Raw genomic sequence first — 17,985 nt, 5'->3', positions numbered from 1 at the left:
TCCAGGCCATGTGTCACCCGTGCTTTTTTTTTTTAGCAGACTGAACAGTTGGATTATAAGATCACGAATTTGGGTTAGCTCCATGAACGTCAATCTGGAAATTGGTGTAAGTAATGTCAGGCGTCATTTTGGGTTTTAGATGGGTGGATCCTTCTTTACACCAACGTGACCGAGCAGATACAACAGCTCCTGAGTGCACAGGCAACAAACTGTCACACTTCATGGTTTATACACTCATCATATTGTGCTGAAGTGAGCTCACAGTAAAGATCCATATTAGTGCCAGTAAATTAAAGAGTCATCAAATTCAGTAATAAAATATTGTAAAAGACCATTTTGAAATTCCTCCATCTTCCTACTTAATTGTAGTTTCAGGCTTTTTGGGTGAAAAAACAGACTTTGCCATCGTCTGATACTGAATTTTAACTGTTCACCAGAGCTGCAGTCAAATAGTCTTTTTTTGCTCACTGAGTGAAATGACCCAGAAGTATTTAAGTGGCAGCCGTGATGAGAGCTGGTCCAATCCTGTTAATGCTAAAGAGGGGAGCTCCGATGTTTCCTTTCTTTTCCCCTTTAGCAGAGGCTACACTGGACCAACCATTGCAAAAGGAGAGGCCGTCCAACAATACCTCGCAGCGTTTAAACATTTAAAAGATATTTGAAGTGACGCGCCATTTGGTCGTACCTGAAAGTATACAATCTAAATGTATGTAGATAAATTTAAGTAGACAGCAGGGTGCGCGTTCTCAATGTAACGGTGCGTTTCATGTCTGTGGCCTGTATTCCTTTTTATAGTTTAAGTTACAACCTTGGTGTTGAAGTACTTCTTTGTCACTGTGCAATCTATTTTCAGCCAGCGACAACCAACACGATAAGAACGCACAGGTCGAAGTATCTGAGGGTCATCCATCTTGGGAATTTCATAGCTAAACAGCAGCAGAGTCTTTAATAACATCCACCGTCGCACAATTAAGTAATCTTGTGCAGATGCATTCAGATTCTCTCTCTTAGGCCTCGTGCATTCACGTTCACGTTCTTCCTTGACCTTGTGAGCTTTTCCATCAGTGGTTGGAAGAGTTTTGTATAGAGAAAAAGAAGCATAGATGCACTGCTTTGTTTGATGGGAAATGTATAAATCTCTGGAACAGGTTTGTCCTTGTACTTGTGTTTGAAACACAACTTTCCTACTAACATTTATCATTACTTATTTAAAGCTCTTGTGAGGAACTTTTGGTCTGTGTTGATTTTGGTGCCCCCTGTGGACAAAGCCATACCTCTTATCTCTACACTGATTTTGTCCTGTACATGCTAAAGTGGTGGTTGTCATATGTGTCACTCACTTAAATTTTTTGCCCTGGAAAATGTAAACAAAGGCGTTGCAAAAGCGTGCAGTTAATCGCTTCGTCTGACACCTACCCCCCGTCAGCAGTTTCAGGCATTAAAAATAATTCTATAGAAATAATCAATCTTATTGCTGATGGTCTGGTTTGCTTTTGTAGGTCATATATAGTAATCAGAATTAATTTCAGTCTGTTTCATAACCAGTGAAAACTCCTCACAGGGGCTTTAAAACAAACTGAAACAGAAAACACCTGTGACGAGCTTAAATCAGGCAACAGGCCTATCATTGTATATGATAAAATATCAGTCGGTTTAATTGAGAAAGAACATTATCATTTGGACTTCCAACTGTGTCATTTTTATATGACAAATATTTGTTTCAAATCATTCAAATATTTTAAGGTTCAGGACATGGCTGCTGCTACTACTGCTTAAGCTTTCAGTAGCCTCATTTAAAAATATCTTTTAAAAAAACACAGAAATCATAATCAAATTATTACTTTATCCTGCTAAACATTAATTATCTTCAACTCATGTGATTATTGTCAAATTAAAACTGACTCCGGCATTAAAAGCAATCTTACCTCTTCTATCATTTTACCTGATTTGACTTGTCCCACATACAGACCTGACAACAGGAGCAACCATCTTATTGTTGCTTCTGTATGTGGTGTCTTCATTACAACCATACACTGTATAAAAATAGACAGCCAATGGTTACAGTACTCTCGTGGCTTGTAAAAGAGCCTTGTGTGTGGAATATGACAGCACAAAGAATCGCTTGCTGTCAGAAATCTACCTGAAATGAGTCTCCTGTCTCTTTTCAGTTCGTTTCTATGTAGAACTACGTCACCCTCTGGCGATAGCCAATAAACGGTCGCTTTTGTAATAGCGGGCCTCTTTGCCCTAAGTTGAGTCTGTCAGACAGAATGGCATCTGAAGCTGTAGTTTACATCTTTTACAGAAACGGTAAAAAATGAAATGAACTATGTTCAAGCGTTAGAGTATATCAGAGGATCGGGTCTGTTTGCTGCAGTAGATATTTGACCTTCAAATCCCAAAGAGTGACGCGAAATTTCTGCCTGGCAGTCTAAGATCAGGGTATATTTACTTTCTCTTCTAAAGTAAAGCTATTGGTTGACGCAGTACTGGCGGGGCTTTGTAAAGTTTGCTGTGCTCTAGTGGCTAAAGTAAAAGGATGTTTACAGAATTGTTTATTATGTAGCGCTATTTAAAGAGTCGCCGAACACGATCGGATACATATATGACAGCGGTGGCATAGGTGGAAAAGCAGAGACGTGTGTCAGTGAAAATGAAGTGAATATGTGGTTTGTTTTGGGTGGTTTATGATTCGACAGTTGGCTTCTGTTCTGCTTTCTCGCGCTAAGCTAAAGTGAAGCGCTGTTTGTCATTCACTTCCAGCTGTAAGTTAGCTCGTTGTTAGCTAGCAGCGCTCAGAGGAAGCTGAGTAAAGATGAGCTCTGCACGGGAGATAAAACGTAAGTGTTAATTAACGTTCTCTGTGATGCTAGTTGAAACACGTTGTTAACCTAGTTTGTTTCGATTGCTCACACCATTGATCAATAAAAGTGTAATTTGTGATTGATGTGCAGAGCTGCAGAAAGCAAAGAGCAAAGCGCAGAACAGCAACAACCTCAGAGAGGAAGCCAGCATCTGCAACCAGCTTGGAGAGCTGCTGTCTAGAAATGGTAAGTCTTTTTATATATAGAATAGCATCATCCTTTTAGCCCAGCTGCATTATATGTGCTCTTAAATTTACTATTGAGTGAATTTTTTAGTCATAGGAATCTGTGCAGAAAGCATATATCCCATACAATACAGGGCTAAGAAAAGATGAAGAATAGTTTGCATTAATATGTACAGATCATGCAGATTTACAGTCTCTCTGTTGCATGTTTTGTGTATGTGTCTCTTTATGTTTCTTCTCTGTAATTGTTTCATTACGGCTCAAGTTTCCATCTACTCATTTAGCCTTTTTTCTATTTCCTGCCCTAGTTCCCATCACACCAACACTATTTTGGATATAGTTAATATTCTTTCTGTTGCATAACCACAGTAATATTGCTACTATTAATTTAATGTTCCTTTTATTTTGAAAGTGTTTTAGTGACTTATACTTTATTTTGCTTTTTAAGCCACTATGTCCTGTTTGATTCTTGTGCATCTCAGGTGATTATGAGGCTGCCATCAGGGAGCACCAGCAGGAGTTGTCTCTCTCCGAGGTGCTCAACGATGTGATTGGACGAGCTGTGGCCAATCGAAAGATAGGAGAGTGCTACGCAGAGATGGGGAACATTGAGGCTGCGCTTAAAGTGAGTAGATTGGTCTGCTTTATTCAAAAGGACTTCAAAAATGCTTTTGTAACAATTAAACATGTTCTTCAAACATACATGAGAACTGCAGTAATTCAAATGTAGGGGACAACATGCAGGTTCATACTCGAGCATACAATGTTTAGAAAGCATCTAAGGCGTTGTATGTACTCTTCTTCTTCAGCACCAGCGGTGTCACCTGGACCTGGCTCGCTCTGTCAGAGATCACGCTGAGGAGCAAAGGGCGCTGGCCACCATTGGTCGAACCTACCTCTTCCGTTATGAATCTGACCAATCAAGGAACAGTTTAGAGCAGGCAGAGGACGCCTTCAGGAAGAGCCTGGCCATTGTGGGCGACTGTCTCGAAGGTCTGCACTCTTTGTTTATTTGTTCTGGGATTTTATATAGCTTATTAAATAATCTGGTGCTTTGGTTTTTATATTTCATGTTTGTTCTAATATTTAAATTTTCTTTTACACCCAGGGACTGTGTCAGGGCGAGAGATTAGCGAGATGAAGGCACGTCTCTTCCTCAACCTTGGGCTGGTCTGTGATCATCTGGGGGAGCCCAAACGCTGCAGCGAGTTTATCCGACGCAGTGTCTTTATCGCAGAGTAAGAACAACCTGAATAGTACCATGTCTTAATGTTGAGAGAGTGTAGGAAGATGAAAAACTCTTCCTTGTATTCATTAATGAAAGTGAACAAAGGACTTACCGTACCTTTATCAGGACTTTAACTGCTGTAAGGTAATCTTATTTGTGTTTTCCCCGATGTCTTCGTGTAAAGGAAAAGCCAGCTGCTGGAGGATCTGTACCGTGCAAACTTCAACCTGGGCAACATCTACTTCCGTCACGGTCAAAAGTCTAACGCCGTGCGCTGCCTCGGACAGGCCAAAGAGTGTGCGAGGAAAATCAAGGACAAGTTCAGCGAAAGCGAGTGCTTTCACTGCATCGGCAAGGCATGAGCTGGATTTTAAATAAGCTCTCACAAAAATAATTCAACCTGCTAACATATTTTCTGTTACTGTGGCTCTACATTGTGAAATCACTGCGTCTTTTATCCACAGGTGCAGCTGTCTCTGGGGGATTTCGTTGCGGCTAGACGATCTCTGAAGAAAGCTCTCCAGCTCGGTTCCCAGCAGCCAATCGACCGGCAGGCGGTGAAGAAATCTTTCAAATATGGTGAAAAAGCTTGTTTAAGCACTCATGCTTTTTGGTGTTCACTAATTTCTTCACATAAGGAAAGCTGATTGATGGCGTGACTTGTTTGGATTTTATAGCTGATCAAGGCTGTAAATTAGAGGAAGAGCTGGGTGAGGATCAGGGCAAGAGACTCAGCCCCCATCAGGCCGCGGGGCTGGCAGAGCAGCTCGGGGACCTTTACTGTAAGGTCGGTTGCTACAGCAAGGCTCTGGATGCATATCAGGCTCAGGTAAAAATAAAGCAGTATTTAAATATTTACTCAAACCTCATTTGAACTCTTCTCCAATGTTCAAAAATATTTCCATGATTAATTCTGTTAAGCTGTGTTCTCTGTGTGTTGAAGCTAAAGGGTGCTGAGGCGTCGGGAAAGCCTGCCAGGGAGCTGGCTGTCATCCACGTCTCCCTGGCTGCGACCTACGCAGACCTGCGGCAGCACAGCAAGGCCGTGGAGCACTACAGACAGGAGCTGGCTTTGAGACAGGGCAGCTCTACTGAGGTTGGTATGCACCATCTGTATCCTCACTCAAGATCAATCTCTTTTTTAATGGCCATAAAATCTATGTGGGTTTAATGGATACACATAGGAAATATGGACAGGCTAAGTCATGTTAGGATTGTGGGAAAAGACCTGATTTGACCAATATGATTAAAGGTGTTTCTGTCTGAATCAGGAGTGTAGCACCTGGCTGAACATCGCAGCAGCTCAGGAGGAGAGCAGCGGTGCCTCGGAGGATATAAACAGCAGCTATAGTACAGCATTACACTGCGCTCAGAAGTCTGGGCAGGCCAGACTACAGGTGAGGAGGAACAAGTAGCTGAAAGTTGCGATAAATATGTTGGAAAATAAACTGGATTTAAAAGAATAGTCGCTTCTAATTATTAGTTTCCGTCTTACAGAAACGCGTGCTGCGTCTCTGGCTGGCGTCCCAGAGACGATGCGGCACATCGGAGGCTGACGACACCGAGGCGAGGCTGCAGGAGCTGTGTGCTGCTGAGGGCTGGAGTCCAGATGGGAGTGATGGTGAGGAGGATGAAGAGGAGGAGATGGACAACAGTGAACCTCTGGATGACAGTGACGTGGTTCTCTCAGACTCAGGTAGGTGGTTGTCTTTACATCTCAAGACAAATCGAGTCTAAATATTCAGTTAAATTACCTTTGTCTCATACGAGTTATCATTTGGTTTCTAGATGATGATTTGGAGGGTTATGACAAGATGGTATCTGGACGGAGGAAGGCAGGAAGGGTGAGTCAAATATCAGTTTCACTTTTTATAAGAAAGGTCTTAAATCTTCAGTGTTTTACCTTCTTTCCTTTCTTTATCCCTTTTCCTTCTATAGTGGAACAAGAGGAATGAGAAGGGCGAGACGTCCCTGCACAGAGCGTGTATAGATGGAAACCTGAAGCAGGTCCAGTATCTCGTAGAACAGGTGAGAAAAACATTCAGAATCAGAACTAATAGAAAGCAAAACAAATAAATCCAGGAAATTCATATAAAATCCTCTGTTAACCGTGAAATATCTGCACTGTGTTTGGCAGAAGTCGAAAAACAAACTTCTTGGGCTTCTTGCTGTTGCTGCAGTTTTTATAAAATAAACTACACAAAAAAAACACGTCTCACGCAGCTTTGGCTTGAATTATTTATGTGAAGGGATTTCACATTCATGATGATCAAAGAGGAGAGAAAAAAGGCTGCAAACAGAAACTGTAACATCAGACAGCTTGGTCTGTGTGAGAGTTAACGATTTCTCTGCTTGTCCGTTTGTCAGGGTCACCCAGTGAACCCGAGAGACTACTGCGGCTGGACTCCTCTTCATGAGGCTAGCAACCACGGTCACTATGGTAACTGACTCAAGATTAACTCTGTTTTAAAAGCCGTTTTATGAAAACGGTAAAAACCTCACATCCTCAGTTTTTCTCTCTCTGATGCAGACGTTGTGGCCGTGCTGCTGGAGCGCGGCGCGAACATCAACGATCCTGGTGGTCCCTTATGTGAGGGAGTGACTCCTCTTCATGATGCGCTCGCTTGCGGCAACTTACGAGTTGCAAGACTCTTGGTGGAACGAGGGGCTTCTGTCACTCAGCGCAACTCAAAGGTGTGTGTGGCGTACGAGTAAATTACAGCAGTTTGTTGTTTGATAGAGCACATGATACTGCAGGTAAACCATGTGACCCTGAGCAACAGCTGGTTTAGGATTATTTAGCAGTATCTACAGACACTTAAAGCTTCTGTGAGGCATTTTTAGCTGGTTAAGAAATGGACTGCAATAATACTGATGACTCTTTATGAGCTACAAAAGCAAACAAAACCATCTGCAAGAAGATTGATTATATATTTATAGTTATTTTAAATACTATAAGGACTGTAACCATTGCTGGGAGGTGTGGTAGGCTTCAGAAGAGGCTTTAACTTCTTCTGTTTCCCACTGCAAAGTTTTACAGCGAGTAATACTTCTGAATGTTTAAAGAAAGAAGGATGAGATTGTTTTGTTAAAAACACTTCCTCCACACTTAAAGGACAAGATCAGCAAAGACATAAGCGGTGCCACTTTGTCCACAGGGGTCGCCATAATCAACACAAACCGAATGTTCTTCATAGGAGCTTTAATATCTCTTTTCTCAGTGTGAATTAGGCTGCTTTTACAGTAACAGAGGCACTGGTTTGGATACACAAAGGTAGGTTAGCTAAAACAGAATCACCAGTAACACAAGATCATAAAAGCTTCAGTCAGAAGGTTGGTGGTTCGATCCCCAGTTCCCTCAGTCTACATGTGGAAGTGTCAAGACACTGAACCCCAAATTGCTCCCCGTGGCCATCAGTGTGTGAATGTGATGACTGGTAGACAGTTGGGCACTTAACGTAGCAGCCTCTGCCATCAGTGTGTGAAAGGGTGAATGTGACATGTAGTATAAAAGCAGCTGTGAGTCGTGGCAAAGTCTAGAACAGTGCTTTATAAGTGCAGTCCATTAACAAACAAATAAAAATGATACAGACAGACAACAGCATTTAGATAAGAATGTGATGCCAAAAGTACGGTGGCCCTGAAGTGCAAATTTGGTACAATCCCTTTCCGTAAGAAATCTCGCCACTTGTAAATTTGTTTTCTAAAATGTAAATTTGCTTTGTCTTTGGTAAAAGTGTTTTGCTTATGTAATTTATTTTGAAAATTTGTCTCAAGCTTTTGTCAAAGTGTTTCAGACTTTGTAATTTTGTTTTGCACTTCAGGGCCACTGTACAAAAGTCCAATAAACACTAATTTCCTATGAAATAGACTTAATTATGATTATGATTAAGGCATGTATGCTTGTTTTTATTAATGAAAGCTTCCTCGTCTTGCATGCATGGGAAAATTACTCAAACCCGGGCGCTGGTTTAGCTCCGGCGGTAGAGCGGGCGCCCCATGTACAGAGGCTACAGTCCTCGAAGCACTGATCGCAGGCTGGACTCCCTGTCTGCTAGTCATTTGGTGCATGTCACCCCCCACTCTCTCCTCCCCACATTTCCTGTCTCTCTTCAGCTGAATTCAGAAAAATTCTTCAAACCACGATTAAGTAAAAATACCAGAAATGCTCTGATATCAAACTCATACAAAACTTTAAACGTTTTCAAAAGCTTTCTGAGAAACAGGAGGTAATGAGGGCTGTTCTCATTACTGTGGAAGCGGGTAAAACTCACAGACATATTCACCCCAGATGAAGTTAAAATCATTGATTGGTTGTAATAAAATCACACTCGCTCCCCGAGGAAATTATCCTCTTCATCTTTCTCATGCTTTCACCTTCCTCCATCAGGGTGACTCGGCCATGGACACCCTGCATCACTGGCAGAGGACGTACAGCAGAGAGCTGGACAAGGACACCAAGCAGGAGTGCATCACTACAGAGAGACTGCTGAGGAGGGCGCTCGCTGGGGGAGGTGAGGCCTTTTCATCATCACAACAGTTTAGCCTCGCTTTGCCTTTTCAAATGTCCTTTCACACGCAGCTTTATCTCCGTCTCACACAGTGCCTGCTGCTCCGGCCCCAGCCAAGCCATTCGATGCCCTGCAGGACAGCCAGCTGTTTGATGCTGAGAACTCAGAGCCGCTGTCGTCCTCTGGAGGGGGCTGTTCCCTCAGCCAAGAGTGGACCCGGACCAACAGGAACTCGGAGGTGAACGCAGCGCCTGCCAGCCCTAAGAGGCGGCAGAGCAATGGCTCAACACAGCGACACAGAGCAAGAGGAACTGAGGATGCTGTCCTGTATGGGGTAAAATCTGGAAAAATTAAATGAAATTAATTCATAATATATTATTTATCCTCACAAATTATTCTTTTGAGACTCTTTATTCTTTAGATTTAAAGTTACAGTACATGCTTTGTATTTTTGATTTCCTTAGAATAACAGCAGCTCCTCAGACGACGATGACCCCGACTTCCCTGTTAGTCCTCTCCGCCCTGTCCGCCCCAGGCAAAGTTTCCCAGCAGCCTCGAGTCAAAAGGATGTTCCCCCGAACAAGGAGGCCAACTCGATCCCAAACTCAGGGCGGGAAAGTGTCAGGGAGGCTCCTGCGCCGTCTGTCTTCGCACGAGAGGAGTACCACAGTGCCATCCGAGGGTTAGGCAGCGCCAAATCTCGTCTCCAGGGTCTGACGCAGCCTCAGTTCTCCAGCACACCAGCTGTCTCCTCCAGCAGCAAGTCAGCCCTGGTTCCTGAGGAGGAGTATGTGGCCGACGACTGGCTGGAGGACGATTTGGAGGAATTCCAGCCGAAGAAGAAGAGGAGGCTTCGGGTGGAGCAGAATGGGATGAGAGGGGAGGAGGCCGCCGTGTCTTCGACAGCAAGAAGCCAAAACAGGCACTTTAACACTGAATCGGCCTGCAGAGGTGATTATTTGACCACGTTTTCTTTCTTTTCTTTTCTCATTGTACCTTAATTATGTTATTTTTTTACTCTTCTAGGCCCTGCAGTTCCCTCCTCCTCCAGCAGGAGTCACTCTCTAAAAAAGAACTCTGTGAAGCCTCATCAGGTCAAAATGACTCAGATGCCAGGGATGGTCCGGTTGGGCAGACGAGAGGTCAGCAGGTCACACAGCCCCACCATTACAGATGATGATGACGACATGAGACCGGAGACGCCTCCTCTGCCGCAAATACACATGCAGGTGAGGGAAAATGTGTCTTACTTGCTTTGAAAGAAAGTTATATTCCTCTAAAGTTCAGGTTCAAAAGAGTCAAAGTGAAGAGAGAGATTCCACATTATTTATTCAGGACGTCTACAGGGTTATTAATGTTGCTGCATCACCAGGAGCCATAACTGGAACATCATTTGTCAGGAATCTGTCTTGTTTCTTGATTAACTTCCAACAGTGATGAATGTGGTGCTGATTGAGAGAGAGATGAGGAAGAAGGTCGTGTCACTTTCAGACCCGGCTGCAGCTCAAATATCATCAGCTTTTTCTGGAACCTCAACTTTCTTTTTGCATTTTACACAGCTTCACACCGGAGGAAATATATCTCTAAGATGTATTGCGTCAGTGTGACAAAACTCAGGCATGAACTTTACCTAACATAATTTACTCAATTAGATTTAGCTGCGTATGTTTAGTTACATTTTTAGATGCGGGTCTATTTGAATGTTTTGCTCTTTGTAAAGTAGGGATACCACAGTGAGGAACATTTCCCAGCGGTTGATAAAGCGGTTGAATATCATCACAGCTGTGATTCGGTTGTAGGCACAAGGTCGTAGATAATCACAGCAGTGCTGATATTCAGTACAACATCACAACCTCGAGTGTGGTATTGCTCTTATACAACAGTTAAAGAAGCGGCAAATAGTAGTTAACAGTAACAATCAACAACAGATTATTATCTTTTGCTCCACCAACTCAACTAGTTTCACACTTAACTGAAACTGGGCTTTTGTTGCCTAGCAACCCAAACATTCTCCTGCACTCTGTGTCTACAGGTCACCACAGATCAGCTGTTTTTTATCATGAACTTTTAATCTGTTTATTTATCATCAACCAGTGAAATAAGACGCGTAGACGGTCTGCTGTAATGTTGATTAACAGTATTCAGAACCCCTGACCTGAGGCGGAGTGATACACGGAGTGAAAAGTCCCAGTGATGTTGTTCTCTATATCAGCACTCATGGAATGCCTCTTATCCAATCGGATTACTTGGCTGGAACTAACTTTTGTATAATCAAAGATGTATAACAGCAGAAAATATTTGCTGATGAAGCTCCATGTATTTAAAAGGACTGACTTTGATCTTTTACTTTTAAATCCTCTGCCATCATCTTGATTGTCAACTGCCTCTACACGTGGCCCAAGATTTGGTAGACTTATTCTTGTCCCATGATTAGTGCAATCTGCTGCTGCTGCTGTACAGTGCAGACACTATCAGTTGGTAATTGATAACATGATAACATGCTTTAAGAAAATAGCAAAGAGGACGATGGGAGCGGGGAGAAAATAATCTAGATAGTATGATGTCAGAATAACGTGTTACACTGGAAGCAAGTACTGCGGCAAGTCCATGTCACAGACCCCTCAAATATACCTTGTTCAGGGTGTTCCATGTCCCAAAGGTGACAATTCCCTCTAACCTGTCAGTGGTCTGCAGTTTTTTTTCATGTCACCTCTCAGTATCTGTTCTGCTTTCTTTGAACCTTGCCCGAGGAGATACCAACAAATGGTACCTGTTACTTTCGACACGTTTTGCCTAAAAAATCAATTCAGCAAAGCCAGGGATATCCTCTGTTTTGGTCTACAGATTCTTGATCCTCTGTCGCCTACATGACCCATAATGCAACTCGGCAGTTCACTCCCTCAGTCCTGTAAACAAACCTAGAAGTGTAATATTGTTTCAGTTCCCCTTTAAAGAAGCTAACCTTTTGCTTTTTTATGATTGTTGTTTTATTTGTCAATTTATTTCAGCCTCCAGCTCAAACTGTGGCTGCTGCCATGACGACATCTCTGCCTCCACCAATCAGGATGAGGGTCAGAGTACAGGAAGATGTTTTCCTCATCCCAGTTCCACAAAGGTTGGTAACTTATATTATATTAATTTCAAACATTTTAAAGAAAGTAAGTAAGTAAGTTTGACCCTGATGACCTTACTGTTTTTTCTTTGCTCATTTTATCCACATACCCTGATCCTCCTCGCTCTCTGTTCCAGTGAGGCGGACTCCTGCACCGTGTCCTGGCTGTGTGACCAGGCTGCTCAGCGTTACTACCAGAAGTGTGGCCTCCTGCCTCGCCTCTCTCTGCAGAAGGAAGGGGCTCTGCTCTCCCCGCAGGACCTGCTGCTGGCTGTCCTGCACACCAATGAAGAGGTGAAGACCTTAAGATAACCTGCTCACATAAAGGTTGTTGTATGCTTTTTATCACTTATAGCTTGAGTGTGTTGTGTTGTAGGTTCTGGCTGAAGTTTGCTCCTGGGATCTTCCTCCTCTTCCTGAGCGCTACAAGAAGGCCTGTCAGAGCCTGGCAGTGGGTGAGCAACCCACACAAATACACAAAAATACAGACACTAACTTTTCAATAACCTATCATGAAGCTTTGTAACCCTCTATCTCCCTCCAGATGAGAACAAGCGCGTCACCCGGCTGTGCGAGGTGCAGGACGGCTCCTCCTCCGTGTCGGTGTGCGGCCTCAGCCTGTCCCCGTCGTCCCTCAACCCGCTCCTCCGCGCGCTCAAACTGCAGGCCAGCCTCACCGAGCTGCGCATTTCGGGCAACCGTCTCAACGACCACCTTCTCCCCGAGCTGGTCGCCACGACGATCACCATGCCTCGGCTTCGGTTGCTGGACATTTCTGCCTGTCAAGTCACGGGGGAGGGGCTGGAGAAGGCTGTGAACGCTTTGAAGGGACAGAGTCATCCTGCATTTCCGGTAATGAGCTCAGCTGGACGAGACCTAACCCTAACCCTAATTATAGTAGCTTTAAACCCCAAATCATCTTAGCTGTTCAGATAGTGTCTCGATATGTGCAGCCAATTGTTTTAGAACCCCCCTCCCCAATGTTAACCTTCAAAATATAGTCCCACTCGACCTTGTTCACGGTGATATCTGTAGATAAATCGAGACTAGTTTCAAGATACATATTTCCCGCTGCTCTGAGCACCGCAAGAACGATTCTGGTCATCTTTTTTCAGACATCTTTATCGAGTCATCTTAACCACGTTGTAAATATGATTCTGAGAAACAGAAATGGATGTCTCAACAGATACGTGACTGAACAAGAGTAGGTTTCGAAAATGTTTTTTTGGGGTTACTGAAGCCCCTACGCATGCACTCCTCTGACATTTTCCTGACAATTTCAGGACAGTCTGAACCCGAAATTTTCTCAAGTTACCCTTTCACACATGTCCCTCATTTTTTCCCTGTCGGACGAGGAGGGGGGGGGGCGAGCAAGTATATTTGGTGACTAATTCTGTCCTGTCTTTTTTTATCTGTCAAAAAGATCATCATCCACGATAGATTAACTTATACCCCTTTCCCACCAAAGTTAGCGCACTGACGCAGGTTTTTCAGACCCGGGAAGACCTGCTAATAATTGCCAATTGTCTCTTTTTCCATTGCTAGTGAAGTATACTCCTGTCGGTCTGTTGTTCGCTGCAATACGCCGCCGCCCCGCCCCCTGTTCAGGAGTGCGGTGCATGTGTCAAAGGGGCTTATTTGGGTTAAACATCTTAAAGTGTCTACTAGGGGTCAGCGTGACCATGATACAGAACTTTTTACACTCCATTAGTATCATTATTTTAATGTGAAGGCTGCAGTGTTAGTGTGATGAAGTCTTTGCCTCCTCTCCAAGTGTGACTTCAATGAAGTCTTTGCCTCCTCTCCAAGTGTGACTTCAATGAAGCCACAACTCCTCCCTCTGTTCTTTTCAAAGTGTCACAAACCACAGTGTGAAAAAAAACACCACCAAACACAATTCATCTCACACACCATCCAAATCCCCCCCCCATCGCCTCTGTGAATGACAGGTCACACATTTAAACATCAACTAATATATATATAATAAATAATAAATATAATATAATAATATTCCTTTCCATTAAAATCCTGCTTGTGCTCCTCTCCTCTCTCACAGTGCCTGGAGGAGCTCGACCTCGGCATGAACCCGCTGGGCGACGGCGTCTCCGAGTCCCTGTCCTGTCTGATGTCATGCTGTCCTCTGTTAGCCAAGCTGTCTCTGCAGGCCTGTGGCTTCACTGCTCGCTTCCTGCAGCAGCATCGCCTTCTGCTAGCAAGCGCGCTAACCGGTAAGTCCGACCCGCTGAGTAAGCGTTCAGCTTCGCTAAAATACCACAAGATGTTCAGCTAAGAGAGGAGTTAATTGGAGGAAATAAGTGGTGTGTGGTTTGGTTAAATTAGAGCTTAGGCAGAATCAATAAACAATCTAATTATTGTATTATCAATAAAGCTCTGTTAAAATGTTTAACTAACATTTAAGATTTCTAATTTGTCAGAAATAGAGGCAAAGAAGATGCAAAATCCAACATAGAGTCTGTGTCAGCTTGAAAATAAAATGTTTTCAGGGGTTTAAAAATGAGAAAAAACATTAAGGAATATCCTCTGATCTCAGGAACAGGTCACCTGAAGTCTGTGTGTCTATCCCACAATGCACTGGGCTCCACTGGCTTTGAGCTGGTATTGAAGACTCTGCCTCTCCACTGTCTCACACACCTGGACCTCTCTGCAGTCTGTAGGGGTCCTGCTGATTTCCCAGTGCTGGAACACCTCACCAAAGTCCTCTCACAGGTACACACACGAATCGTATTTTGCACACAAAAACTTAATTATAAAAACATTCATTCATGTGTGGAATGATTGACAGGTTTAACTGTACCTGTAGGATTGTACAAACAAAACATTTGTGTTTCCATGCAGGATGAGTGTTCTCTGACGCACCTGAGTTTGGCAGCAAACGGGTTGACGGACAGCAGTTTAACCACCTTGGCCAGGTTTGTGTGCGTGTGTGTAACTTTTCTACATGGTTCATAATTACCGTGCAATGATAAGTGATCACATTCTCTGTTTTGGTTTCCCCCTCCAGGTGTCTGCCTTCATGTCCGTCTCTCGTGAGTCTGAACCTGTCAGGAAACCCGTCTGTAACCTCAGCAGGACTGAACACCATCCTGAACGCTCTCAGAGAGGCTCGTCGACCTCTGACCCTTCTAAATCTTCAAGGTAAGGGTGTGTTGGCTCATAAGGGGGTTTTAAAGACAAGGTAAGGAGCACACGCGCTGTTTTAATAAAACACATCTTGTGTTTATTCTTGAGGCCTAAAGATGGCTGAATGCGTTGTCTTCCTAACAGAACATTTACATCTTTTGGTTTACATCCATGTTTGCTTGCTTGCAGTCTTTTTCTCTGACTTGAATGTTATAAAGGTGAGAGATATGATAATTAGCATCTGCCTTAAAAGTTAGAAATCATTCTTCCGAGATATCTGGTTGCTTATTTATGAACTACAACAGATATAAAATATTTTAACTGACATGTTAAATGATGTTCGGTTATGTCCACAAGAGTCAAGTCAAATTTATTTATAAAGCGCATTTAAAACAACGTAAGGTGACCAAAGTGCTTAACAGACAGTGGCAGATAAAACAGTGCAAGAGATACAACAGATTATGAATATGACACACCACAGTATACAATTTCACATGCATACACACACTTGATATACACCCATACATACAAAATACTCATGAACAATTTCAAAACTTCTTCAATCGGCTTTAAGTATTTTCAAAGGCCAAGGAAAAGAGGTGGGCTTTGAGCTGAGCTTTGAATGAATTTATCGAGTCGCGATCGCCCCGTAGTTTTCGCTTAGCCCGAGGGACGACCAGCAGGGACTGCTCAGAGGATCTGAGTGCTCGTGATGGGGTATAGGGGGTTAAAAGGTTACTCGCAAGACGAAGGACCTAAACGAAGCAATTTTCCGTCTTTGCGTAAAAGAAGAAGGAATCTTCCGCTTGTAGCCTCCATATGAACGACAGGTGGGGATAACTTAACTATGCTGTTAATGGATCAGGTGTCACAGCTACACACTTTTTGGTCTAGTTCCAAAATATGATTTGTGTTGCTTTTCAGAAACCAGCCAGTCAGACAGAAGCCACTTAAGACGGCTTATTGTTATTATTGGCCCAATTCTAACTGCCAGTTCCTTTTCACACTCGCTTTGACATGTGCTTTATAGGTTTATTATGAAGCAACTTCAATATTCAAGGAGACAGAGCATTAAATTAACAAACTTAAAACACCTAGTTTGCTAAAATAAGCTAACTTTACATGTTGATCCTTCACAGTTGTAAAACAAGTAAACACTGATTTCCTGCTTTTTGCTTCACCCACAGGCTGTCAGGTGTCCGGCCCCTGGGACAGCGCAGCTCTGGACGGTTTGTCCGAGCTGGTCCAGGATCTGCGTCTTTGCTCTCAGGGACTCAACAAGCTGGACCGGCAGGCCTTAAAACAGAGCTGGGACAACAGCCGGTCACGTGATGGACGCTTCTTTGACCGAAACAGTAAGTGTCTGCTCTCTGCGGCGGCCTCCTCGTGAAGACGGGGGAAACTGACACAAACTTCAGAGACAAAAGCAGAACCTGAAGCACTGATACTGAATGTTGAGCCATGTGAAATCAGAGGTTGAACACTTTTTTTATTATAAGGATGCTGTTAAAAGAACTAAACTTGAGGCTGCGCATTTAAATCTTCAAGTGGAGCAAACTTTGTTAAAAAAAAAGCACATTGACACGGCATCCGCAGTCTGTGTAAATACATTATAAATATATAACGTGTAGTTTTTATGTTTATATATACTGTGAAAGTTTATGTTTTCGGTGTGTTTGTGTTGTAATGCACATATTGTCTAAACCCTCTTAACTGTTGTATGATTTGATTTAGAAAACGATTAAAGTGACTAATGACGCATTTGTCTTCTAGCAGCCCATTTTTTCATTCACCACAGAACTCGTTTTACAGCTGCCCCTTCACACACTTCACTGTGACCCATTTCAGATTATGGTTGCTGCAATCTTTATAAACAGGACAGAGTGATCTGTGTGAGTCTTCGCCATCTGATAAGGGAGTTAAGTTGTGGGTAAAATGCTCATACTTGCAGAATAAGCAATGAACTTCCTATCCAACCACCGCCCAATGCACAGACAACCACTGACAAACTGCATCAGATCATACTTTTGCAAAACGTGCCTTTTTCTCTCAGGACAATAAGCTAGATCAGCCACAGATCTGTTATATTTCAAACACTGTACTTTACACTATTATAATGTAATAGTGATGCTATTCTCCAGAGCTAAAGCAATACGCCAACATTATATCATGATAGTTACAAGGAACAGACAAATGATTGAGGGAATATAAATATCTGAGCATGTGGATCGATGATAACTGACCTTCAATTTTCATATAATCCTTCTCAAGAGGAGAAAACTACTTTAAAACGTTCGTTTGTTGAACGGAGATCGGATCGATCATTTCTGATGCATTCGAGGAAGTCGGGATATCTGAACACTGAACGGCTTTCATTCTAGAACGGATTGTTAGCTGTTAGCATGCAGATGTTTGTTTATAGAGATTAATAAGAAGCTAAATCGTTGTCAGATAGCCGCTGATGGGAGCTGGGATGTCATTAAGGCGGATTACGTTCTGCCTGCTTTTGTTCTGATTTTGGTCATAGTGCGCCTGACTCCTGGAACAATCTACAACTCCTTGAAGTTAACACATTTTTACCATTGGGACATTTTAGAAATCTGACTTTAAACCTCTCAACCTCTCATTTAATCCTTTTACATAAGTGTATTTTATTTATTTTATTTTTTCCAACTTTAATTATCAACTCAGGTAATTATTTTCATACATTTTAAGGTTTAACTTACACACCTGTATTTTAGTCCTCCTTTTAATTGTCTTATCTTTGTGTCTGTTTAGTAATTCTTCAAAAAAGTGTCTATTTGCACCCGGGAAAAAATAGTCTCATGGTAACTATTCGGCTATTTACACCCGGCCCTGTGAGTGACGTGCTCATGCTACGTGCCTCCCTACACGACTAAAGGCGCCAAAGTAGGACACTAAAGCAAAGGTAGGGTAACAGTTA

The 17,985-nt window shown here is 42.9% G+C and overlaps 1 protein-coding gene across 1 annotated transcript; it reads left to right on the top strand.

The window, feature by feature from the left end:
• The first annotated feature begins 2,815 nt into the window (after nucleotides 1-2,815).
• Nucleotides 2,816-16,738, top strand: tonsl (tonsoku-like, DNA repair protein). The gene is made up of 28 exons (XM_069662217.1): nucleotides 2,816-2,840; nucleotides 2,955-3,050; nucleotides 3,532-3,674; nucleotides 3,859-4,042; nucleotides 4,158-4,287; nucleotides 4,462-4,633; nucleotides 4,742-4,856; nucleotides 4,955-5,106; nucleotides 5,221-5,373; nucleotides 5,549-5,674; nucleotides 5,775-5,973; nucleotides 6,066-6,121; nucleotides 6,216-6,305; nucleotides 6,645-6,717; nucleotides 6,808-6,971; nucleotides 8,668-8,791; nucleotides 8,881-9,122; nucleotides 9,253-9,739; nucleotides 9,815-10,017; nucleotides 11,797-11,903; nucleotides 12,038-12,194; nucleotides 12,277-12,355; nucleotides 12,445-12,752; nucleotides 13,957-14,128; nucleotides 14,452-14,627; nucleotides 14,757-14,830; nucleotides 14,923-15,056; nucleotides 16,229-16,738. Exons 1-28 carry the CDS (start codon nucleotides 2,816-2,818, stop codon nucleotides 16,429-16,431), a joined length of 4,344 nt encoding a protein of 1,447 aa, XP_069518318.1. The 3' UTR covers nucleotides 16,432-16,738.
• Nucleotides 16,739-17,985: the final 1,247 nt, after the last annotated feature.

Source organism: Semicossyphus pulcher, unplaced genomic scaffold (assembly GCF_022749685.1).
Source record: "Semicossyphus pulcher isolate SPU_LCO1_2020_fin unplaced genomic scaffold, fSemPul1.0.p SCAF_14, whole genome shotgun sequence".
NCBI classification, from domain to species: domain Eukaryota; kingdom Metazoa; phylum Chordata; class Actinopteri; order Labriformes; family Labridae; genus Semicossyphus; species Semicossyphus pulcher.
The sequence above is the reverse complement of the archived record's forward strand: the minus strand, read 5'-3'. Positions and strand labels throughout refer to the sequence as shown.